The 22319-nt window shown below is 39.9% G+C and overlaps 2 protein-coding genes across 14 annotated transcripts in view; one reads left to right on the top strand and one right to left on the bottom strand.

The window, feature by feature from the left end:
- dnm1a (dynamin 1a) overlaps positions 1–13331 on the bottom strand; it is a 46900-nt gene extending 33569 nt beyond the window's left edge. For 4 of the 12 annotated variants that reach the window (XM_034895651.1, XM_034895652.1, XM_034895657.1 and 1 more), the window contains exons 1-5: positions 12933–13328; positions 3131–3204; positions 1699–1848; positions 1320–1523; positions 880–978 (exon numbers count right to left, since the gene is read on the bottom strand). In XM_034895651.1, coding sequence (XP_034751542.1) covers positions 880–978; positions 1320–1523; positions 1699–1848; positions 3131–3204; positions 12933–13093 — 688 coding nt within the window. In that variant the 5' untranslated portion in view covers positions 13094–13328. Of the gene's footprint in view, positions 1–879; positions 979–1319; positions 1524–1698; positions 1849–3130; positions 3205–12932 lie in introns of all 12 variants that reach the window. The other 8 variants (XM_034895649.1, XM_034895659.1, XM_034895660.1 and 5 more) reach the window with 5 other exon arrangements.
- A 976-nt stretch (positions 13332–14307) lies between these two features.
- On the top strand, positions 14308–21616 carry ciz1a (cdkn1a interacting zinc finger protein 1a). Of its 2 annotated transcripts, none has more exons than XM_034895664.1 (16): positions 14308–14498; positions 14936–15203; positions 16293–16420; positions 16604–16830; positions 17660–17774; positions 17938–18025; positions 18193–18296; positions 18421–18500; positions 18684–18878; positions 19029–19159; positions 19313–19406; positions 19536–19643; positions 19739–19864; positions 20080–20158; positions 20307–20428; positions 20674–21616. In XM_034895664.1, the coding sequence occupies exons 2-16, from the start codon at positions 15034–15036 to the stop codon at positions 21202–21204; spliced, it is 2298 nt and encodes a 765-aa protein (XP_034751555.1). In that variant the 5' UTR covers positions 14308–14498; positions 14936–15033; the 3' UTR covers positions 21205–21616. The 2 variants fall into 2 exon arrangements, with proteins under 2 accessions (XP_034751555.1, XP_034751554.1); XM_034895663.1 differs by having other exon boundaries at positions 20074–20158.
- The last annotated feature ends 703 nt before the right edge of the window (positions 21617–22319 follow it).

The following is a 22319-nucleotide window of genomic DNA, read 5'->3' as shown; positions in this document are numbered from 1 at the left end:
AGCAATGTGGTATTTTCTACATATGAACAGTGTTTGAGCAGCCAAACCTAAAATATACAGCCCCTCCAGGACCAAACCACTTAAAACTGTGTTTAATAATGTTTAGCCCAGAAAAAACACATTTCAGGACACATGGGTTTAAAGAAAAGAACATAGAATGAAGAAGGAATGGAGGAGAGAAAATAAGGACGGACAAACTACATCAGTCAATGTCTGTATGGGTGTGCCCAAGTTTGTACTGTAAGACAGAAAGAGAAAAAATAAAAAAGGGAGAAACAACTAGGGGAGTTCAGGTCATGCGGATCCCATTTCACCTCTAGTTAAGTTTTCTCATGCATCACCCGGTTAAAGGCTGTTTCATGCTCTATAACTATTGCAACTGTGAGCCAGTAGACTTGTAAAAGTGAACATCCAGATTAGACAGAGAGAGATTGGGAGTAAAAGAATGAGGGGGGGAAAGTAGACAAAACAAAGGACATGGAAAATATTCAAAAGCACATGCCTGGGTCCTAACCAAGTGCAAATGGAAAAGAAAAGTACTACATCAGCACATTGCATTAAAGGGCAGCCCGCAAGATACACGCAAGCACTTGTTCAAAAGTTTTTTCTCTTTGCCCCCTTCCCTGCTTCTGCTCTCCAACTCTTCCTATATTTCATCTGTCTATCTGTCTTTTGATTTCTTACTCAGTATTGTTTTATCACGCCCTACTCCCTACATCCATTTATTCTTTTTCTGTGTTAGTGTTTCGAGCATTGAATATCTTTAAGTATGACTGCCTCACTACCACAAGAGGGAAACAGTGTGTCACTGTGAGGCCCCTGAAGAAGAGAGTACACATACTGTACTGATTGTGTAAGTGTGTACGTGTGTGTCCTCACCCCTCCTGAGTGGAAGCAACTTATTCTCCAGGATGTCCTTAGCATCTGTCCCCTCATCCATCAGGTCTAGTTTTGTGATCACACCAATGGTCCTCATGCCTACACGCAGACAAATAAACACACACCACACAATGGCAACAAACCAATCCTGAAAAAGTGGCACTGAAAACTACACATAAATAATTTCTGATGCTGCAACTACACTAGTGATATTAGTATTAGCATGTTTAGATCATTTAACTAAGAAAAAGAGCAATTTCACAATGCAAAAATACTTCAGTACAAGCAAATTTATATTAATACAAATTTTTATAGCACTTCTCAAAACAAAATTAAAAAGTACTATGTGTGTGTGTGTGTGTGTGTGTGTGTGTGTGTGTGTGTGTGTGTGTGTGTGTGTGTGTGTCTGTGTGCATGTGTGCGTGTGTGTGTGCACTCACCCTGAGGGTCGACCTCTTTGGCAATCTTTAAAGCGTCAGAGTTGGCCAGATCAGAGTTGGCCGGGGAAACGGCCAGCATCAGGCAGTTATCCTTGGTGACAAACTGCATCAGCATTTCTCTAATCTGGGACTCGATGTCTGCAGGTTGGTCGCCCACCGGCACTTTGGTCATACCCGGCAGGTCCACCAGGGTCAGGTTCAACACTGAGAAGAAAAGGGAGCAGGAGAAAGCTAAGAAAACTGAAGAAAGCTTCTTCAGATGCATTCTTGCTTAATAAGAAGCTTGGTTGTTCATACATTATTTATGTCAGACATGCAGAATAAATCACTGCAAACTAATAACTGTGGAGAAATATAAATAGAGTTGTATCAGCCTCACCATTAGGGGAGTAGACACGCAGGTTGATGGGCACAGGGGAGATGCCCTTGTTGGCCCCGGTGATACGGTCAGTCTCTGCCTCAATCTCCTGCCGGACCTCATCAAAATCGGTAAACCTTTTGCCCTTACAGTGGAGGAACTCGGCATGTTCTAGAAGACACAGTAAAAAAAAATGAATGAAAGTGAAATTGTAGAAAAAGGTAGGAGATATGAAGTGGCTGACAAAAAAGTAGTAAAGAGGAGAAATGCTGAAGTTAGCCCAATTTTCACCTGAAAATAAGGGAGACTTTTTTACTTTAATGCAAATGTTAATCTTTTTTTTTTCTAACTCCTGTAATCATTCTTTGTCTGACCTTGATTTCAGCTATTCAGCTCTGAGTTTTGGAACTACTTGCTTTCTGTTAGCTAACTAGTATCAAGAGTAGGCCAAATAAGTTATTACCAGTTCTGTTTGCAATGTGGACCTACAGACAACTATCACTGGATTACTTTGATACTAAAGAAAACTTCAAAACATGATGATTCTCAGGCAAGTTCTGGTTATAAGGAACGTTTTTTTTATGATTACTAAGCTGATTTAAAGAAGTTGATTTGAGATGGACATCGGAGATAATGATATCCTCGGGAAGGAGAATTGAAACAGAATTTCAAAAGTGTGAATCAAGTCTGTGTGTTTGATTGAGTTGTGACTCAGAAAACAATTTTTTATTGCAAATTCCAGCAATTGGAACTGAGGGTGTTAGAGTACAATCATTATCTCTGTGAGCCGCCTCACAGTTTGAAAACCACTGCCTTAATGGAATCCAGGTAATACATAACAAGCCATTAAATGAAATCAAGTTTAATTAATTTCTGATTCACACCACGAATAGAGAAATGAGAAAAGCTTGTTAGCAGACCCTGCAACAACCTAATAAAGTGGAACCATGGTAACTTGGTAAAAGTCTGTAGAGATGAATGGATAGGAAAAGATGTGGAAGGAAGGTTTTACTTTGAAGATTGTGGAGGAGGAATGTTTAGAGTACGGAGGAAAAAGGGGGTGTTTGCACCTGTGGGAGCTAAAGGCTGTGTCAGTGTCTTAACATTTATCTTTTCAAGTACAACGGAAGAATGGGACTGGAGAAGGGGGCTTGCTGTTAAATGTCTTAATCAGTGCAGAATTGCTTTAAGATACAATTTCTTTAATGGCCACTAGATGCTGGATTCAACCAAACTCCTACAGCATTGAAGAAAAATAATACACTGACAACTTCTCTTTTAAAATACAATGGTTGCACATTTTTGGGACTAAACTTTAAAATATTGCTTGCGATCCACTCATGGGCAGCAAGTGCAAATCAACCCCACATTTTGAATGTCATGATCTCTCACTTGTCTTGCGGATGGAGACAAGAACCTCCACAGGTGTTTATTATGGATAAGAAGTTTTTACCTGTGGGGCTGTTAATCAGTTGCAGAACCAAAGGACGGCGAGTCACAATGCCAGAACCACGGGGAAGGAAATCCCTGTAACACAACAGATGCACAGAAAGGGCAATAGTCAGTACACATCAATGCAAAAGGACAACAATACGATTAACCAAATAACCAAATCACAACCAAGCATGAGTCAGTGAAAATGAATTAGCATCTTGAGGCTTTGGGAAGACAACAAGCAAGAGGAAATGTGTGGGTTATTGAGTGTGGAGTGCAATGCTGAATAACAGCTGTGGTCCCACCAGGCTAAATGTCCTTTTGATTTACTGCGGGGCTTTATCATTGTAGGTTTATCTAATAAAGTAGTAAAATTTCCTGAAGGTTTTACTGGATAAACCTTGGGTTTTTATATCACTTTACATTAAACCAAACAAAAAAAATACATTAAAAATATATATTTTGTTTGCTCTATGATTACTTTCATTCATTCATATAATCTACAATGTTTCTGTGTCAGCATGTTACTGATAAGTAGGATTAAAAATTTACAGAACTTGTTCCTGTACAGTACATTGAATGCACCACATTTAACTTTACAAAATTGCTTTACAAATACGTGAATTGTTTGATGAAAAAAGGCTAAATAGACAAACACTGACATTTTATAGACACTGACATTGCCTTTGGGAGTCAATACAACTGTGCAGCAGCTTTAACTGATGTTTTAACTTTGTCATTGAAAAAAGAATCGACACATCCTCAGCAGGGTGGAGAAACCCCCAAACAGTACAACAGATGACAAACACGACTGGTTTACAAATATAAAGACAAGCAGAAAGCTACAAAACAGAGCTGTTGTAGTTTCTCTCCGGCAGTTTTCCTTCTAATTGAGATGATTCAAATGTGTGCCAATTCTAGCATTTAAGCCTTTATGATGTTCACTTAGCAACTATTCCAATTTCTGTAAACAAATTAAACCAAATAAAACACTTCTTTCAAAAAGAAGTATTTCCTGACTTGTATTATTGCAATTTCTGCACATACTCTCTTAGTTTGTTGGAGAGCAATCAGAGGATTTTCTGAATGTGTCAATGCAAATTAAAATGTTCTATTATCGGCAAAAACTCTGTCCAGCTGTGTCTGAGGCGTAAAGTGTATGTTTGTGAATGCCTGACATTGTGTGTGTCCATTCAGATGACTATCTGCCAACATGTTTTAATTTTTCTTTACGCACAGTTTTCCTTGGGCATGTTCAGCTGCTTATGCAACATCAGCATCATCTCACCACTGGCACTGTATGCTCCTCAACCAGCTGACTGGACAGTCAGTGATGCATGACGTGTGTGCATGTGTGCATGTGTGTGTGTGTGTGTGTGTGTGTGTGTGTGTTTGTGTGTTTGTGTGTGCATGCGTGCGTGCATGTGTGTGTGCTCAAAGCAGCAATAACAAGGGGCTTTTTAAAGAAACAGTGTTCAATCTAACAATATAAGAGCAATTTCATGTTTCCTTAAATATCCATTCCAATAAGAAAATGTTTTAAATGCATTCAAATCATGTGACGCTCAGAAAATATTTAATATCTGAATCTTTAGTAATAATAATCAACTAACCAACATGAATAAGTAATAGACAAGGCCACTGTTTGAACCATAAGCAAATCCTGAGGCAGTTTGGATACATGAGTCATGAGCAGAACTGCTGAAATATGAGTCTCATGTTTAACCGTCTCCGTGTCCCTGTACTATAAACTTATTTATTGTGTTCTTTCTGAGTATATGGTGAATGTTTGGGGGTTACAATACATCCATTCGGCTCTAGTTTTAGAGGTACAGTTCAACATTTTGGGAATTACTTTCTTTCTTTCTAAGAGTGAGATGAGGGGATTGATAACCTCATGTCTGTGATTTAAACATGAAGCTGGAGGCAGTAGCTGGTAAGCTTAGCTTAGCATAGTAACTAGAAACAGCAGTAGTCAGTTAGCCCAGCCAAAGGTAACAAAATCTGCCAGTGAACACACCAAAAATGGACAATAAGAGAATATTTATTTAATCAAAAACAGCAAACCAATTAAGGTGATAAACACAAGATTGCTAATGTCCATCACAGTAAAAGTTTGTGGAATATTGAAGTGCATGTTCTTAATCCTTTCTCAACCTGCAGTGTGTTGGAAAAAAACGAAAACATGGAAAGACATCATAGTTAATGTTTGCTAATCCTCTACACCTGCTACACTGGATACAGCACAGAGAGGGAGCTTCATCATTGTTTCAATGTTTGTTGTGTTAGTGCAGCCTTTTACAAACTCTGCTCTCTCTTGTGTGTGTGTCTGCCCATCTGCTGGTCTACCTGCCTGGCAGTTGTAAGTGTGTATGTGGCTGTCCCTCTTTTCCACTTGGATGCCTTTTAGTGAAGACAGATGGCCTTAACAGTAGGCCTTCCTCTCACTTCACCCCTCATCCTCCCCTCAAACTGCTACCACAAGGATCCTCCAAATGAGAGGAGAAGCCACAGACAGACTAACCTTTTACACACAGAGTCACATGTATACTGCCACAGTACGGGAGAGACTGTCTCTCTTTACTCATCATTCACCTAATCCTGCTGAGATGGTGAGAGTCCCTCCACCAACGCTCTCCTGTGTTTTCATCCCCCGAGGATGAGGTGGGGGATAAAAACACTCACACTCATTCGACTGCCAAAAGCACAGACTACAGATACAGAGGAGAGAAAGAAAATACAGAAATAAATAGAAGGAGCAAAGCAGGCAGACTATTAGAACTGCAGATATTTTTTTGCAACATGAAGAGACAAGATAGACAGCTACAAAGACTCTAAGAGATTTTAAGTTACATCAAGATACCTTCAACAAGCACTTTCCTATAAGTGCAATCAGCAGTCAGTGTCTGTCTGATGGCACTTTTACTTCTAACAGAAACATTAACCCACCATCTATCTATCTATCTATCTATCTATCTATCTATCTATCTATCTATCTATCTATCTATCTATCTATCTATCTATATATCTATCTATCTATCTATCTATCTATCTATTTATCTATTAGGGTTGGACAATATGTAAATATTTACCATGACACAATATAAATTGTCAAACTCCAGTGATTTTTCCTTAGTTTTTACTGTGGCAGCTATCCAAATCAATAGGCGGGACTACTTTATAGCAATGTTTTATTTTTATTGTATTTCTGCATTTATTCGGAGCATTACATTGATTTGTCAGATAATTTATTCAGTAAATTAGCCAAAAATAGACCCTCTTGCTTGGTAATTTTACCCATTTACAGTTTCTTAATTTTTTTTCCATAATCAATAATCTGGGTAGGGGAAGGTCACAGACACACTGAGCAACACTGTTGGAGAGTCCCAGCTGAGCCACACTCAGAGTAATTTCTTATATAGCATCTTGTGTATAACTAATGAGATAAAAGAAAGATTTTACTGAATCAATTTTCAACAACTAATTTGTTCACTCTTTGAAATTTGGTGCGTACACACACACACACACACACACGCGCACACACACACACGCACACACACACACACACACACACACACACATCTAGTAGGCTCCAGCTGCTGTTGAGTAATGACTCACTACTTGTAATATTCAGTGGTGTACACACAATACATACACAGATTCAAGGATGAGTGCTCACACACACAGATGACCGAATAACTTAAGTACTTCACAGTTTTCATCAGTACAAAAGGGCTTTTCACACTGAATTGGTTTGGTGGAAACATATTTTCCTAAATAGTGCTGCAGTGATGTCAGAACAATTATTGTAGTATTTCTGGTTTTGAATTTCAAATAAATGTGTTAAATCACACATTTTCCCAGAAAACATGTACCACCCATACCACTCATTCAGATTGGTTTGGGTTATTCTTGTTCTGTTTTTTTCTCTCACTTTTGTTTTGCAAAACACACTGCTACGTTGCTCATGCACCAATAACAATTCTGAGAGTAGTGAACCAGCACAAGCAGGCAATTTGCCTTCCAAGCCGTATTTGGGTCTAAGATAGATGAGACTGCTTTTTAGTGATGCATTTTGACACGTACACACATTCTTGTGGTAGATGGAGCCAATGACACGGCTGGTTGTGTGATGGTGGACATCCAGATTAGAGCCAGAACCAATGAGAAAATGTATTGCAGGTAAACTGTGGCCCAAACAGAGATTAGTGGTAATCCTCTGTAGCCGTATCAGACACATGGCCTCCTCTCTTTTTCTGTCTCTGCTTTTTGCTGACTGCTTTTTCTCTCTTACTGTGTCAAGCAGATCAATCAATGACGGAAATATTGGCTGGTTTCAGCCCTAGTACTAATCACAGGAAAATAAGACACAATGTTTAGTCATTTATTTTTCCACTGACTACTTGTTTTTTCAAAGTCTCTTTATACTAAGAGCATTTACTACCAAATGGCTCTATAGTCCCTTGCAGGAATCTTGTTAAGAATGAACAGTTACAGTAAATTCTAGTTTCTATCTAGGAAATTAGGAAATTATCAGTAAACTATGGAACCTGTAAAATAAAGTGTTACCTCAAGAATTCAGATTGATTTGACCAGTTACCATTAAAGACACAACCTGATGAGAACTATAGGTTCCATACAGAGTTTTTTTTCAACATATAATTAATTTAATAGGTATGCTGGGTAGTTTATCCTATTGCAGCATCACCCTCTGTAAGTCATTAAAGGACTCTTCTTCTCTGTGTATCAAGTTGACTCCCTCCTCCTTTTATTTGACAAGAATAAAAGCTTTAACGGAGCCCTGGGCTGTCCTTGTCTTTCACATGGGTGAAGCTGCTGCTGATACTCCTCAAAATGCTTCCGGTCTTCTCTGTGTTATGCAATTCATGAAACCGGCTATATATCATTGAGTTAATCTCTGCGTGGGAGTTGGAATAGCAATGGCAGCAGGGAGAGAAAAACGTCTGTGTTGTGGTTTTCTGTCCCTGGTTTTTGCTAGTGCCAACGACCTTTACTGATAACAAAGTGCTTCAGTTGGCAGCACACCATGCAGCCGCAGCAGCAGCAGCAGCAGCAACAGCATCCTCCTGGGTTTGAGTACATCCCAGGAGAACGTCATACAGTATGTGATTTTTTTTATAGCAATTCTAGGCCTTTTTTAAAAGGACAGCTGAAAAAATGAAAGGGAAGAGAGTGGAAATTACATGCAGCAAAGGGTTGCATGTTGGAATCGAATCGGGCCTGCTGCGTCTATATATATATTTTTTTTTTACTAATTTCTCTTTTTGCATGCCACTATCAGCTATTGACCCCACACCCCTTAAATTATTATTTTTTGCAAAACTGTGCTCTTCCAGGGCCTTTTTAAGGGACTTGGACAACCATAAATGACTTTGTGCTAAAAACAAGGCAAGCCTCCAATGAAAGGTGCAGCAACCAAAAGCTTATAGTTGTTTCTTTAATCCACTATGGTGACAATAAACTAGGGTACCCTTTAATATATTGTGATGATATGAATATTATACATGAAAAGCAATTCTAAATTGAAAGTGAACATCTGTGGTATGTTCTGTATTTATTGTATTTTAGGGGAAAGCAGCTGTGGTGCTGATTTTGAAGAGAAAAAAACTGCTGTTCTACAAGAGCTGTCCATGGTGCTGAAAGTGGACAAAAAACATGCCATTGAGAACATGCACTATGCATTTGTAAACATTATCCAAATTAAATATAATACATTGCTCTGGAACTGGCAAACTCTTACACTAACCTGTGCGTTCCACACAGCATAACGAGGGGATTTGTACCTGAGTTTTGTTTTTCTAATCTACTCATTCAAATCAATAAAATAAAACACTTTCAGGGCAAATGTGTAAAATATACTGTTAAACCAAGGTGCTTCCTTTAAGATAAAATGTCACACTGCTCAAGTTTTAGTCAAAAATAAGTCAACATGTGGAGAAATATTCCCACTTCTACCTGCACAGGTTTTTACCCAGCTGGCATGGCCTGTGTTGGGCACTGGAGACCAGTAAAGCTTCCTTCTTTTTCTGTCCTAATGAGACTCATGAGAGGTTAAATACCGACTGGGTGACATATACAGGATGGAAAACTGGTGTTCAGACACAACTATAAGAAAGTGATGCTTCACCTGCGTGCACTGGTATAACAGGTATAGCCCTGAAACAATTTTTAGATTAACTGATATAAAAATAATCAGCAACACTTTCAATAAGCGGTTGTTACTTTAAGTCAATATTAAAGCAGAAATGCTAAATGTTCACAAGCTTTCAGCTGTTAAACTGATTAGCTGCTTTTCTCTGCTTTTGTGTTGTTGTGAATTAAATATTTTGGGATGTTTTCGACAGTTTGACTGTTTGCTGTGATTGGGCTCTTTTATGCCATTTTTCACTATTTTAAAAACTAAATGATTAATCGATTTATTGAAAGATTAAACAATAAATGAAAGTAATAGTTAGCTGCAGCCCTAAAAAGTTATCCACCACCCCGAAAACTAAATATCCTATCATATTAACATATCATGATTTATATACATGCATACATTAAAAACAATAATCTGCTATTCATTCAAGAAGAAAAGAGCAAAGAGCAGTCCCCAAAGGCAGCCAAATACATCTCAACTTGTCCAAGACAACAAAGATCATGAATGAAAACAATGAATGAAGACATATATTTGCAAAATAACTTTTGTCTGTGTATCCCTTTGACAAAATTTTAACCTTGCTTACTTTGGCCTTAAATGCATTTAAATGTTTTACAGCAACAAAGCACCTTTGAGGTAAATTTAAACTGAATGAGAGAAAAGGTTTGCGAAGGGGAGGTTGAACCGGGGTGATAAACAGAGAACTGAGCAATGAAAACAAAGTAATAGACAACAGTAGACTCTCCATAAAGACAAATTATGAAAGCAGGATCAAAAACCTCGGAAGCAAACGATACAAAGGAAAATATCAATTTAATTGTGAACTTAGATATTCTCTCATACCATCAACACAGCATATCTCAACAACTTGTCTACCACTAAGGGATTGGCTGTCCTTGTCCCTGAGTCCCTGAGCAGAGAGGAAAAGTGTCATGGTGAACTATTAGGAGTAACCGTGTCTAGATGTATAGTAAACTCCTTTTAACATGGTTTATGTAGTTGCCAATGTTTTCCTAAATCCCATATAACTTTATGTAGATACATTGTAATGGGCATGCTGTGACAGGTGAGAACAAGTAAAGCCAAACCACCTTCAAACAGCTAATATGCCTTTTGAAATGATTGATGCAAATGTCTATTTACCATTTACGTCTCTTTTACTTTGGTATTGCTTTTAAACCGCAATGGCAATTAAAGGGAGAACAATGTGTTTAGTTTTTATTAAAAGTAAAAAGGATTAAGTAGCAAGGAGCTTAATAACAGTCAAACATATTTCTGTTCTGATGGAAAAATCTCTTTAAATGACTTTCTGAGAGGCATCTATGTGAATTTCTGAATAAGAGACAGAGAGAGGGGAAGATAGAGATGGAGAAAGAAAGCCCTGTTACATGTAAACACACAGTACAGTGTGTTGTGAGTCTGTGTGTTGGTTCAGTGAAGATAAGGCAGATACAATGGGCCACTGGCGGGGTAGAGGACTGGAGGAGCAAGAGGATGGGAGGACCTGCATGACGTCACCGCAGCTGGACTTACAGAGCGCACCCATTAACACAAACAAATGCTGCATGACAGGATAATGTCTACAGCTTTAACTGACACACACCAACAAATCATTCAACATCTTTATTACTGTTTAATGTCCTTGTAATAATGTTTCCGTTTTCCCCTCCTCTGCCTATTATCATGATCGTCTAAACCACTGGTCCCTTGGGCAAAGAAGAGTAATTAGGCACAAGTTGTTCCCATGACTACAGCTGAGTGAGACAGCAAAATGTGACCCTCCTAATGAGTGTAAAGAGATTGTTTTAATAGCCTTTTGTTCAAATGTGTTGTTGTAACTAACAAAAAGCAAAGGCTTTAAAACAAGTGACAAATAAACATTCAGCATATTGTAATGAAAGTTGGCATCTCCTCCTGGCTCTGTTTTCAGATTTTAGACATTCTAGCCCAAGATGGGAGACGTTGGCCAATCACAGTTCATTTCAGAGAGAGGGAGCGTTCTTATTGGCTATTCAACGCATGCATATGCCCATGGTACAGAAAAAGGAAAGGGAGAGCTGCAGGAAGAGGTCCCAATCTACTTCAAATCCTGTTGTTTTTTGATTTCTCCCCTTTGCAACTGAGCTGAAAACTACAAGTTTGAAAATGAAATAAATCTGAATGTGCAGAGTTGAAAAGAAATCAACTCTCCAAATCTTTGTAGCCCACTCCTCATATCTGCTTGAGTCTAGCAGCTTGAAGCTGCATTAACTGCTACAAGTCTAACACACCCGGATGACAAAAAGCGGTTCTTGTGGGTAGTGTAGGCACCAGGATTTAAAGAAGAATATATGGAGTAAAAAACACAAATCTTTGTTTCTTCTGCCTATATTTAATCCTTTTTTAACTGCCCATTGTGAGTCTTGTTAGAGCACTCCTTTAAATAGCCTTAATGGCCCTTATGCTACATCCTCATCACTTTGTTAACAAAACTGATATGCCTACCAGTGTATGGGTTAACCTGACATGTAAACAGTGGGCTTGCCTTACTTGCTAAAATGGGGATTAGCACTCCATGGCCATGAAGAGAACTATTTTACTCAACTGTCAAACAAATCTAAGAAAAGAGGTGAAAAAGCAGTTGCTGCAAAGCTATATCCCTCGCTGTCCTGTGTAATATGTTAAATGTTGTTGTTGCTAAGCTGGCTTGGAGCCACAGTGTCTTGACCTTGCTTAAGCAGGAAATACTGCTGACCTACACACAAAATCTTCAGATCAAGTGAAATGCAAGCTACTGAGCTGACAAATAGTTAGCTAGTGACACCCATGTTGTTGCCTGCATTTAGTAAGCTTTACTTACAGCATAAGCACTGGCAGACAGATGGATGAGCTGAGCTGGAAGGGCTCAAAGCTCAGGTGGACTATCTCTCTCTCTCTCTCTCTCTCTCTCTCTCTCTGTAGCTCTCCATCTCTCTCTCTTTCTGTCTGCAAGGTCATACTGCAGCACAACAGATCACATTTGTTCCACTTGCTTTGTTATGTATCAGCAACAACAGCTCTGGTAGGAAGAAAACTGTGCATGTTTGCAAGACTGAAACCTCTCTCCACACACGAGCATCACTGTGCACCCTATCCTGGTCACTACTATCCTGAGGACTACAAAATGGTAGCCCAGCCACATAAACAAACAACACATCCATCAAGCTGCCTGGAACTGTGTCCTACACAGGAAGTCAGCGTGTTAATCGATGCTGCTTCTCTGACAGATGTCATAGGATTTATAATATTAAACATTGTGCAACTTTGCGTGATTTTGGACATAATTATGAAGTTTAGAAGCTGGCTAGTATTCTGCACTCATGCCCAGAGATGGTTTGAAATATTAAATGTCATTGAAACACCTATTTGTTACCTGAATGCATCACTTCACAACTGAACTTCACTGGGGATTTATGTAGGCCTAACGGTGTAATCTCATCGCCTTGGCGTTGTGGAAGAAAACAGAGGGATAAAACGGTGACGGGTGCAACAATTTGCACCATTTCAACGAAGTCTATGGCGGTGGATTGAAACCTATCTGAGAAGGGGGATGGGGACTGGGATGTGTGACATGTAAAAAATAAAAGCGTCTGCGGCCGCTTATGTGATGCGACAAGCATCGCAGCCTGGAAAAGCTACTTACCTCCCGACGAAGTTCTCCAGCACCGAGCTTTTCCCCGCACTCTGGCCCCCCACCACGGCGATCTGGGGCAGGTCCAGGTTCGCGTTCTGACCGATGGCAGAGAAGGCATCCTGCATGCGGTTCACCAGAGGAATCAAATCCTCCATTCCCCGGTTCCCCATCTTTGCGATGAAATGGACAGTCTATCCTCCTTGTCAGAGCAGGGAGGGATTTAATTCTTATTTTTCTCTCCGTCCCTCCTCGCCACCCTCGCGTTTAGAGGGCGACTTTGGATTACGCCACACCGATTCACTTTACGGTTTGCCCCGTCAATGACTGCGCCTCCTCGGTGTGTCACCTCAGATAGGACTCTCTCCACGACCGAACATGAACAATCCTCTCCACCAAGCACAGCAGGGCGGGAGGATGAGGAGGATGATCTCTTGTATTTTCTTAGGAGATATCCCTGCAGTTCTCCACGCAAGCCGCTCGGGGGTGACACTGGTTTACTTTCACTGCATTGTCTGTCAAATTGTGTTGTTTACATTAGGCCTACAGGAATTACATATTTTACAGAGACTCTTGTCAAATCTTGTTTGATTGCATTTAGAAAGGTGAAGATGGTAAATTTGGCATCCGGGTTTTAATGTTATTGGGCAACAAATGTACAGATCTGTCCAAGGTGCTGAATCTGTTAGCACCGTAGACAGAGGCCAGAGGGCACTCTACAACTTTTTGTAGGCTTTGTTTTTACAATGCAGCAGGCCTATCTATCTATCTATCTATCTATCTATCTATCTATCTATCTATCTATCTATCTATGTGTGTGTGTAGATCAGGCCTGTGTGTAATGTGTGTAATAAGAACAGAGTGTAAATTGTGATTTCACCTTGTGGGACTAATAAAGGATACACCATCATTATCATTATTATATCTCTATCTACGTAAAAACGTGAATATCCTAGGCCTTTTATATATATATTAAATTATAACACAGATATAACACATTTATACAAATACATTAATTTGTATATCCATTGTATAGCTAGGCTATAGGCTATTACTATCATGTGTAGCTATACAACATATGTAGCCCACAATGGGCACACACTTTACAATAGGCTAAAACACATAGCATGCTAGAACTGCGTGGGCTTCTACTGTAGGCCTATAATGTAGGCCACTGGAGGTTATAACAATGATGTTTGATAACAATGATTATTTATCGTAGCTGCTAGTGTTGCAAAATGTAAAATATAGCAGGCTACTTAAAAATACAATATGGGCATATGTACAGCATATATATAAATATATATATATAACTGTATTGTACATATGCCCATTAATCTAGCTAGCTCAATGCAGACATGCACTTCTTTTTTTTTAAAGGTTTCAATCTTCCAGACAACCGCCGGGAGGCGACAGGGTGCACTAACTTCACTGCGCTGGGTTTCTGCTTAACGTGAGTCGCACCAGGACTGAATGGAGTCATTCTACCCTTTACTCTAACTAATTGCAGTTGGATTATCGCCTATGCACAGTATTATCTTTCTTGAGAAGTCAATCGCAACAACTGTGGCCGAGAAGGTAAAATGTAGAAGGTACCCGATAGGGCGTAGTTGGATTGTCTTTGACTTATCTAGCTAGCTAGCTAGCTAGCTAGTTCGATATTATGCTAAGCTAACTCGAAGGGTTCAGTTAGCAAACGTTAGCTTCTGAACGGTGGTTATTGTAGCGTTTTTCATTTTAATAACAGGTGTAGCTTATTGAATTGATTATTATTTGTGTCAGTTCTGGAATAGCACGCTGCTCTCTTTCAACAACAATTAGTTGAAATAGGCTAAGGAAACAATAAGCAAATTGTTGTAAGCTTAGCTGGCTGCTAGCACTAGCTAGCTAATTGTCATCGGTAAAGCGACCTGTTGTCTCAGGAGGTGCGCATTGTTATTGAATGTGTGTTTACATTCAAAAGTTTTTCTTACGGTTAAGCACATACTTACACAAGCTTTTTCTCTTTAATTCAGATATATTTTATTGTAAGGAGTGTCAACACATTGTCACCTCACAGCTGCTGGTCTGTCAACTCATGGTGCGACGTTAACGGTGGAAATTAAAGTCCGTCATGTTCAATCCACACATCCATCAACAACAGCAGCAGCAGCAACAACAGCAGCAGCAACAGTTTCACCAGCACCTGCGACAGCTACAACAACTTTTCCAACAGCAGCCTCCACCTCCGCCGCAGCCGCCACCTGGACATCATGTCGCCCATCACCACCACCAGGCACAGCGGTAAACACGTTAACTTGAGACCGGGGTTAAGACAGGGCCTTTCGGATGAGATATGTATGGCTGGTGCCGTAGCTGAGTTGGAAGCCCTTTCGCACACATGCCAGACTATGATTTAGCAATAATGGAATATCAATATATGTGCATTCTTTTAATTTAACTAGAATATCTATTCAGCTTCCCTATGAATTGTGTCCATTGGTGAAGGGGCATTTAGCGCAGGCAGTGATTTTTTTATTATAATATCTATGAAGTAAACCTATGAGGTACAACCTGCAGCTATACAGTAATATTTCCCTCGTCCCATATAGCAGCACTGGCCTACCTTTAAAGAAAGTTTGTTTGTTATTGTCACCAGAGGGAACTGTTGACTCCTACTAAAACAACAGTCTTTCTGGATCAGATACTTATCCGGTTTTCAAACAGTGTTATTAAAAGTTGGATTATTGCCATGCTCTTTTATCTGGTCACCTTAAACTGCATATTAGTTATACCACCAGCACTCCATACTGTACCTGTTGTCTTACTCTGTTGCTACCCCTCTTACTGTTTGGTCATTTACTTTTGCAATATAAGCTTTTTCGTATTCTGATTCATAATTTGATTTTGGCATGTATTATTGTATTAAGTGAGATTTTTGAACCTTTTTTTTTATAAAAATCATTGAGTAATGACTTGTAATAACGGTATGTGCTATAAAAACAAAATCTGAACTTAAATTAGACACTGATCCAATGCTGATATGGAAGGAAGAGGAGTTCTGATTTATTCTAATCCATATCACAGCTGCAACGCAGATACCCATAATCAGGAAAAATACTATGAACAGCTTGTGTTTGTATTAAGGCAATAGTTGTGTGCAGATGTCCCTCTTAAGTCATTTTCTTTTTCCAGTCAGTATTTTCTACTTCAGGATATCAACTGACTGCAAAATATGACGGATGTGTGTAAGATCAATTTCCAGGATTCCGAGAAGGATCATTTGGCGGAAACACAGAGTTCTTTAGCTACAGATTTCAGTGAGCTATGGTTAAGATGGTTATGTCCTATTCATTTAGGCTGCATTTTTCCTCTTGTTTACTTGTCAAACAGAGCCATTCCCGTCGCTCCCCAGACAGCCCCTCCTACAAGGATGGTCAACCTGTGCCAGGCAACCCAGACTACTATCCTCGCCCCCAATCCCATGCTGCAGGGGGCCCTGCTGATGCAGCAGATGCAGGGTACAGTTGTGATTACAGTGAAAAGACAGCAGAATCTGGAAATCATAAAGAGCAGTAGAATTTAACTTTTTTTTACATTTTCATAGATAGTGTGTTTTAAAGCATTGCATAACTAACTTACAAGGGGTTATAATTTTTAGCTTTGCCTATTTTCTTTCTGTACTCATGTCTCTTTTCATGCAGGTAACATGCGGGCTTTTGGGATGGCTGGACAGCAGTTCCGTCAGTTCTTCACTGCTAGATCCAGATCCTCTCTGCTTGGGCCGGTTCCCATGGGCATGGCCATCAAGTCCCCCATGATGGGTTTCCCAGCCGGTCGATCATTCCACCCACATGCTCGCTACTACAACAACAACAACAACTCCTCCACCACCACAGCCTCTTCCTCCTCCTCTTCCATCACTATTGTAGTAAATATAACTGTATTTCTGTATTTTTTCTGTATATCTGTCTCCTTCCCAACCGGTCAAGGCAGTAGGCCGCCCGCCAATTGCCAGGGTCCGCCTGAGGTAGCTTCCTGTCAAAAGGAAGTTTTTCCTTGCCACTGTCACTCCAAATGCTTGCTCTTGGGGAGAATTGTTGGGTTTCTAAAAATTTTAGTGGGGTCTAGACTTGCTCTATCTGTAAGTGCAGAATAGTAGTAATGTTGTGTCATGAGATAACTTCTGTTGTGATTTGACATTGTGATAAATGAAATTGAATAATTGCACCATTCTAATGAGTAGAATCACTGTAGGTTTTCAGTCCAGTTAATACACTACAACATTTATCTTCAACAGGGGGTCCTCAGAGTCAAAACAGGAGAGTCTCCAAATTACTGTTACATTTTTCATAAAATTAAAAATGTGTAATATTAATCCAATATAAGAAACGATTAATCCCTACTGATTATAGGTTTACAGGCCTATATAGTAATCACTTTGGCCATCCACAGATACAGTTCATCATAAGGATTTACTGGGCCACATGTATGTTTAACTTTTAAACATAATTTATAAAATCATGGCAACAATTATTAGGTTATTTTAATTGTTTATTTTTTTATTATTAGGTTTTATCATTTCATGTCAAAAATGTATGTCTAAAGGCTTTAGGCCTCCCTACACGTTGTTGTGGGCCCAATTTAATATGCAACTTCATTTTATACAATGTATGTACTTGGGAATCCCTCCTCTATCTCTTTCAGTTAAGGGGTCCTTGGGTTTTTATTAATATTTGTAATTCTGTCTCTTTGTGTAGGACACTGCTGCTCGCCAACCAGACAGGAAGAGGGACAGTGAGCAGATGGCAACAGAGAACACAGACAACCAACCAGCAGCTAGCAGTACCAATGAAGCTGACAAGACTGAAACAGGTAGAGTTGCTGTCCAACCAGCACTGAAACATGCTAATGGTTTAAGGTGTTGTAGCATGTGTTGAATGTCATGTGTGACTTTCAAGACGTCTTGAAGGTTAGTGGGGAAAATTCTTTGAACATAATGTTTTTGTCTTTGTATCCAACTTGTATCTACCCACAGATGGTGCCATGGGAGTAGCCGATGAACCCACACAGCCGTCCGAGGAGAAAGTTGAAGAACCTGTAGTCAAAAAGCAGAGGACAGAGGGGTAGGGAAAAAAAATTGTTGCTGTGATTGTAGTAGCTAGAAAATCCTGACACCCCCAGAGCATAACATCTTATCCATGGAAGTAGCAAGAATATCCAACCAAAAAGTGGAAATGTTGGGTGCCCAGTATTTTACAACAACCTTGTAACCTTGTTATTTTTCCCTTAGGTCAGAGGAACAATGTGTTGTTGAGACGGTCATGATTGCAGATACAGATGGGGAAGTTCTGTCTTCAGAGTGTAACAGCAACACAGAGGACAGCCAGCCTGAAGGTAGAACACACAGAAACCTAGAGTAGATGAATTAAAATTATTTTTCTTATTAGGCAGTCATGTAATCTAAATTTATTGTAGTTTAGGTCAGTTAATTTGAAAACTTATTGAATTCTTTTCCCAGATTGCATCATTCTGGAAGAAGGATGCTCCATGGGGAGTTCAGGTGTTGTTGACGCATTGGAGGAGAGCAAAGCTGCTGAGGTGAGAGGAGCCTTTAAGGTCAGGTCCTAGACCAATATATGTAAATACTAAATGATGTAATTAGAAGTAACTAAGTCACTACTACAAAGGTGGGTCATTGTCCCCTGTACAGTACATTTCTGTCCTATCTGTTAAATAAATGCATGACACTGGGTTTAGTTCTAGTTTGCAACCTCTCTGTAGGTGCACAGCTGTTTGTCAGCCCCGTCCCCTTCTGCCAGGCTGAGTGAAGATGGTTTACTCTTAGAGGAGATGCCCCAGGCCAAAGATGCCCCTTTGGCTTCACCAGACAAGCAGCCGGAAGAAGAGGATGGTGTAGTGGAGGGTGCCAGCACGTTCTACTGCTACCTCTGCAGCATTACCTGCCACAACCAGCAAGTAGGTTAATGTACACATCAACATACATAGGCCACAGTGGAATGTAGTTTTTTTGTGGATTCAATTGCTTGTGTTTGAGAATGTGCAAAAGGCTGTAACAGTTGCAGCAAATTTAGTTTTATTGTTTTTGTGTATGTTTTTTTTTTGCAGAACTTCAGGAGTCACATGAACAGTGTTTCCCACCAGCAGAGGATGATGGAGATCCAACACATGAGCAACGCTTGCCTGGTCACCCTGCTGCCACGGGTGCAGGAGTCTCTACAGGAAGCAATCAAAGATGGGTCAGTTTAAAACACACAAATATGTATTTGCCTGTTTTTTTTTTAATTGTTATTTTTGAAACCCTTAGAATTTTGAATGAGAGAAAATTACGCATCTTTTTTTAACCTTAAGCAGGCTTTAAAAAAAGTCGTCTTTTTTTTTTTTTTTTGCAGAGAGAAGAAAGCTGACTTGAAGCATTGGTGTGCCACCTGTCACACCCACTTCACCAGTAGCATCATGGACCACCGTCGCACCGAGGAGCACAAAGTAAAGCTGCTCACTTTATAAATAAGACTATTCAAGAAGTTTAATTTTAAGTTTTAAAATAGCAAAAACATTTATGGTTGCTTTTAAATGAGAATAATCCCACATCTGGTAACCCTTCATTTCCCTCAGCTCGCCATAGCCATCTCCTCCTGCACAGTCTGTAAGAAACACTTCAGGACCTCCCAGATTTTTGTGGAGCACTTGCAGTCCCAGGAGCACAGACAGAAATTAGAGAAGGTATCTGAGCTTGTATTGCTTTAAAGCAACAACAAGCAAGTACTTTCCCATAAATGAAAAGATGACATATCCATGCTGTACTTAATGTTCACTAGCTCCAGGAGCAGGAGGGCAGTGAGGCCTTAGGCAAGCTGACGGCTATGGACACAGACGGCTTCTCGTTGGAAGAGGTGGAGGGCAGTGAGGTGGGGGAGGGAGAGAAAAGCCAGATAAATGAACAGGTGATTTGCACATCATTTGTTTTGGTTTGTAATTTCCTTTCATTGAGACAATTGGTAGTATTTGCATTTAAATGGCCAGTACGTTTTACATCCCAATGTTTAACTTAGTTGAACATCGCTTTGAGATAAGATGTAAAATAGCACTATTACTACCTCATACTTGGTGTATTTGTTATACAATAGTTGTTTACTGTGTCTCTGGTGACCTGGTACAGGATGACTGGTCCTCCCTTAAAGAAGTAACTCTAAAGGACATGGCCAGTGATGAGCAGTATAACTCTGACACAGTCTACGGTGAGGGATGGCTAACTCCTGATTGCTGCATAATTCATTTTGTTCTGTCTTCTTGCATGTTCTTGTTGTTTGGGCTTACTAAGAACATTCAGTATTTGTGTTGTATCACATTTAAGTGACATTTATTATTGGATTTGTTTTTCTTCAGGGTCCAGTTTTTTTGTTCCAGTGGCTGGTTTCATCTGCAGACTCTGCAACAAGTTTTACCACTTTGAATCATCTGCCCTACACACCCACTGCAAATCAATCCTGCACTTTGAGAACCTCAAGGTTGGTTTTTGATGATATAACAAAATGAATGAGGGAGTAGCTGGTATATCTGATTACATGTGGCCCAATAAAATTATTGTTGTTCTACTTTCTAAAATCAACTGTTGATTCTATAACCGCAGCCTCCATCCAAGCAAACATAAGCTCTTGATGGACTGGTGTTCATTAGTATGCATGTAAAGTGTATGTGCATCAATGTGTGTTATCCACATGTAATGCAGTGTTTTTATGCTTTCTCTACTCAGAGGTACAGAGAGTTGCTGGGTCAAAAGAGTGGAGCTGTGGAATCATCCAGCGAGTCTCTACTAGCTGCAGACGGCCTCAGACCGGCAACAGAAACCACCACAGACTGTATGGAAGAAAATTCCCTTTCTGAGGAGATTGGTTTAGTGATGAACTCTGTCCAGCCCATCATTACCCTCACCAAACTGAACATGCAGACAGAAAACCAGCAACAGGCAGAACAAGCAGAACCTGACCTAACATCACAGGACTCTATCAGCACCTCAGCAACCAGCACTGGCAACATAGACCAAGAGCTCAGCCTACACATCAAGGAGGAAGGGACCACATCCCAGGCCTCTGTCGTTCTGGAGATTCCAGCCGGGCTGCCTGCTGGTAGCAGAGAGGAGCCAGACTTGGAGCCAGCAGCTGCTGCTGAGGATGCACATGAAGACCAGAAGGAGAGGGAAGCTCCTGCTGTCCCAGGGAAAAAGAATGGCACAGGGAAGGCAAAACCCAAACGCAGGTCAGGCAGGGCCACTAACAGACGCTGAGTCACAAATAGGATGTGGAAAGAGTGGGAACCTGGCACAATCGTAACCTTAGGACAGGATGTGTCAGTATGTGAAGAGATTCTTCCATGAAACCGAGACCAAGAAGTGAACAGCCGTACCTCTCTCCATGTTGGGATGTCTGAATAAACCACACACCAATAAATAGGAAGAATGATGGTGAATCACGGTGAAGCATAACTTCTTTTGTGATGCTCTTCCTGGGTGGGAAATTTAACACCCGACAGCTGTTGCATACATATTAAATCAGGGATGTGTGGCTATGTATCTTCATATTGGCTACCAGGAATGAATCTCCAGCCTCGCAGTTTGATTACAGCAATCAAAATGAGATCACTATAAGATCTGGGAAAAGGAGCTCAGAACAAACAAATCTTTCCATATTAACAAATCTCTAAAAACTTCAAGTATGCTGCCTAAAATGACACCTTTGTTTTTAATTAAGAGAAGCTTCTTATTGGTTGCCCACTAGAAAAACCATCACGTGGACACATGCTGTGTCCCAATTCCAAACTTGGTACTTCAAATCTAAACTGTGTTAAATTGAAGTATGCATAAAATGTCAGTTGCACTGTTCTGCCACAAGGCGAAAAGTAAAGTGGAAGAGCTGTTTTTGTGAACGCACCACATAACTACTAGATGACTTATCATAAAATTTAGTACAAACACTTGTGTCCCAATCAGGATGAATTGTAAAAACTTTGGAGAGCCCTTGACTTTCCAACTAGAGCCATCACCAGGTCAAAAGTTCAATTTATTCAATATTTTGTTATATGACCATGGATGAAACATCTGCAAAACTCATGACATTCCTATCTGCCTCCGCTTTACTTTGTGGATGGATGGATGGATGGATGGATATACTTTATTCATCCCAAAGGAAATTTTAGACATCCAGTAGCAAGACAACCAACAAGGATAGTAAACATGATCAACATTATTCAGGGTTAACATGTTAGCATTGTCATTGTGAGCATGTTGACATAAGGATTTAGAACTGAGAACTGTGCATAAGTACAACCTCAAAGCCACTAGCATGGCAGTAGACTTGTTTTCATACTTACTGCGAAAAACATATACTATAACTAGACAAATAG

The sequence above is a fragment of the Etheostoma cragini genome, chromosome 16 (assembly GCF_013103735.1).
Source record: "Etheostoma cragini isolate CJK2018 chromosome 16, CSU_Ecrag_1.0, whole genome shotgun sequence".
NCBI classification, from domain to species: domain Eukaryota; kingdom Metazoa; phylum Chordata; class Actinopteri; order Perciformes; family Percidae; genus Etheostoma; species Etheostoma cragini.
Note: the sequence above shows the minus strand (reverse complement) of the source record. Positions and strands in the feature narration are given on the sequence as shown.

What these genes read in the sequence shown, in the direction of transcription:
- ciz1a (XM_034895663.1), top strand. Translation starts at nt 15,034, where the DNA reads ATGTTCAATCCACACATCCATCAACAACAGCAGCAGCAGCAACAACAG. An exon ending in AAAGCCAGATAAATGAACAG is followed by an intron (nt 19,865 to 20,073) that starts GTGATTTGCACA and finishes TCTGGTGACCTG; the next exon opens with GTACAGGATGACTGGTCCTC. An exon ending in TAACTCTGACACAGTCTACG is followed by an intron (nt 20,159 to 20,306) that starts GTGAGGGATGGC and finishes GTTTTTCTTCAG; the next exon opens with GGTCCAGTTTTTTTGTTCCA.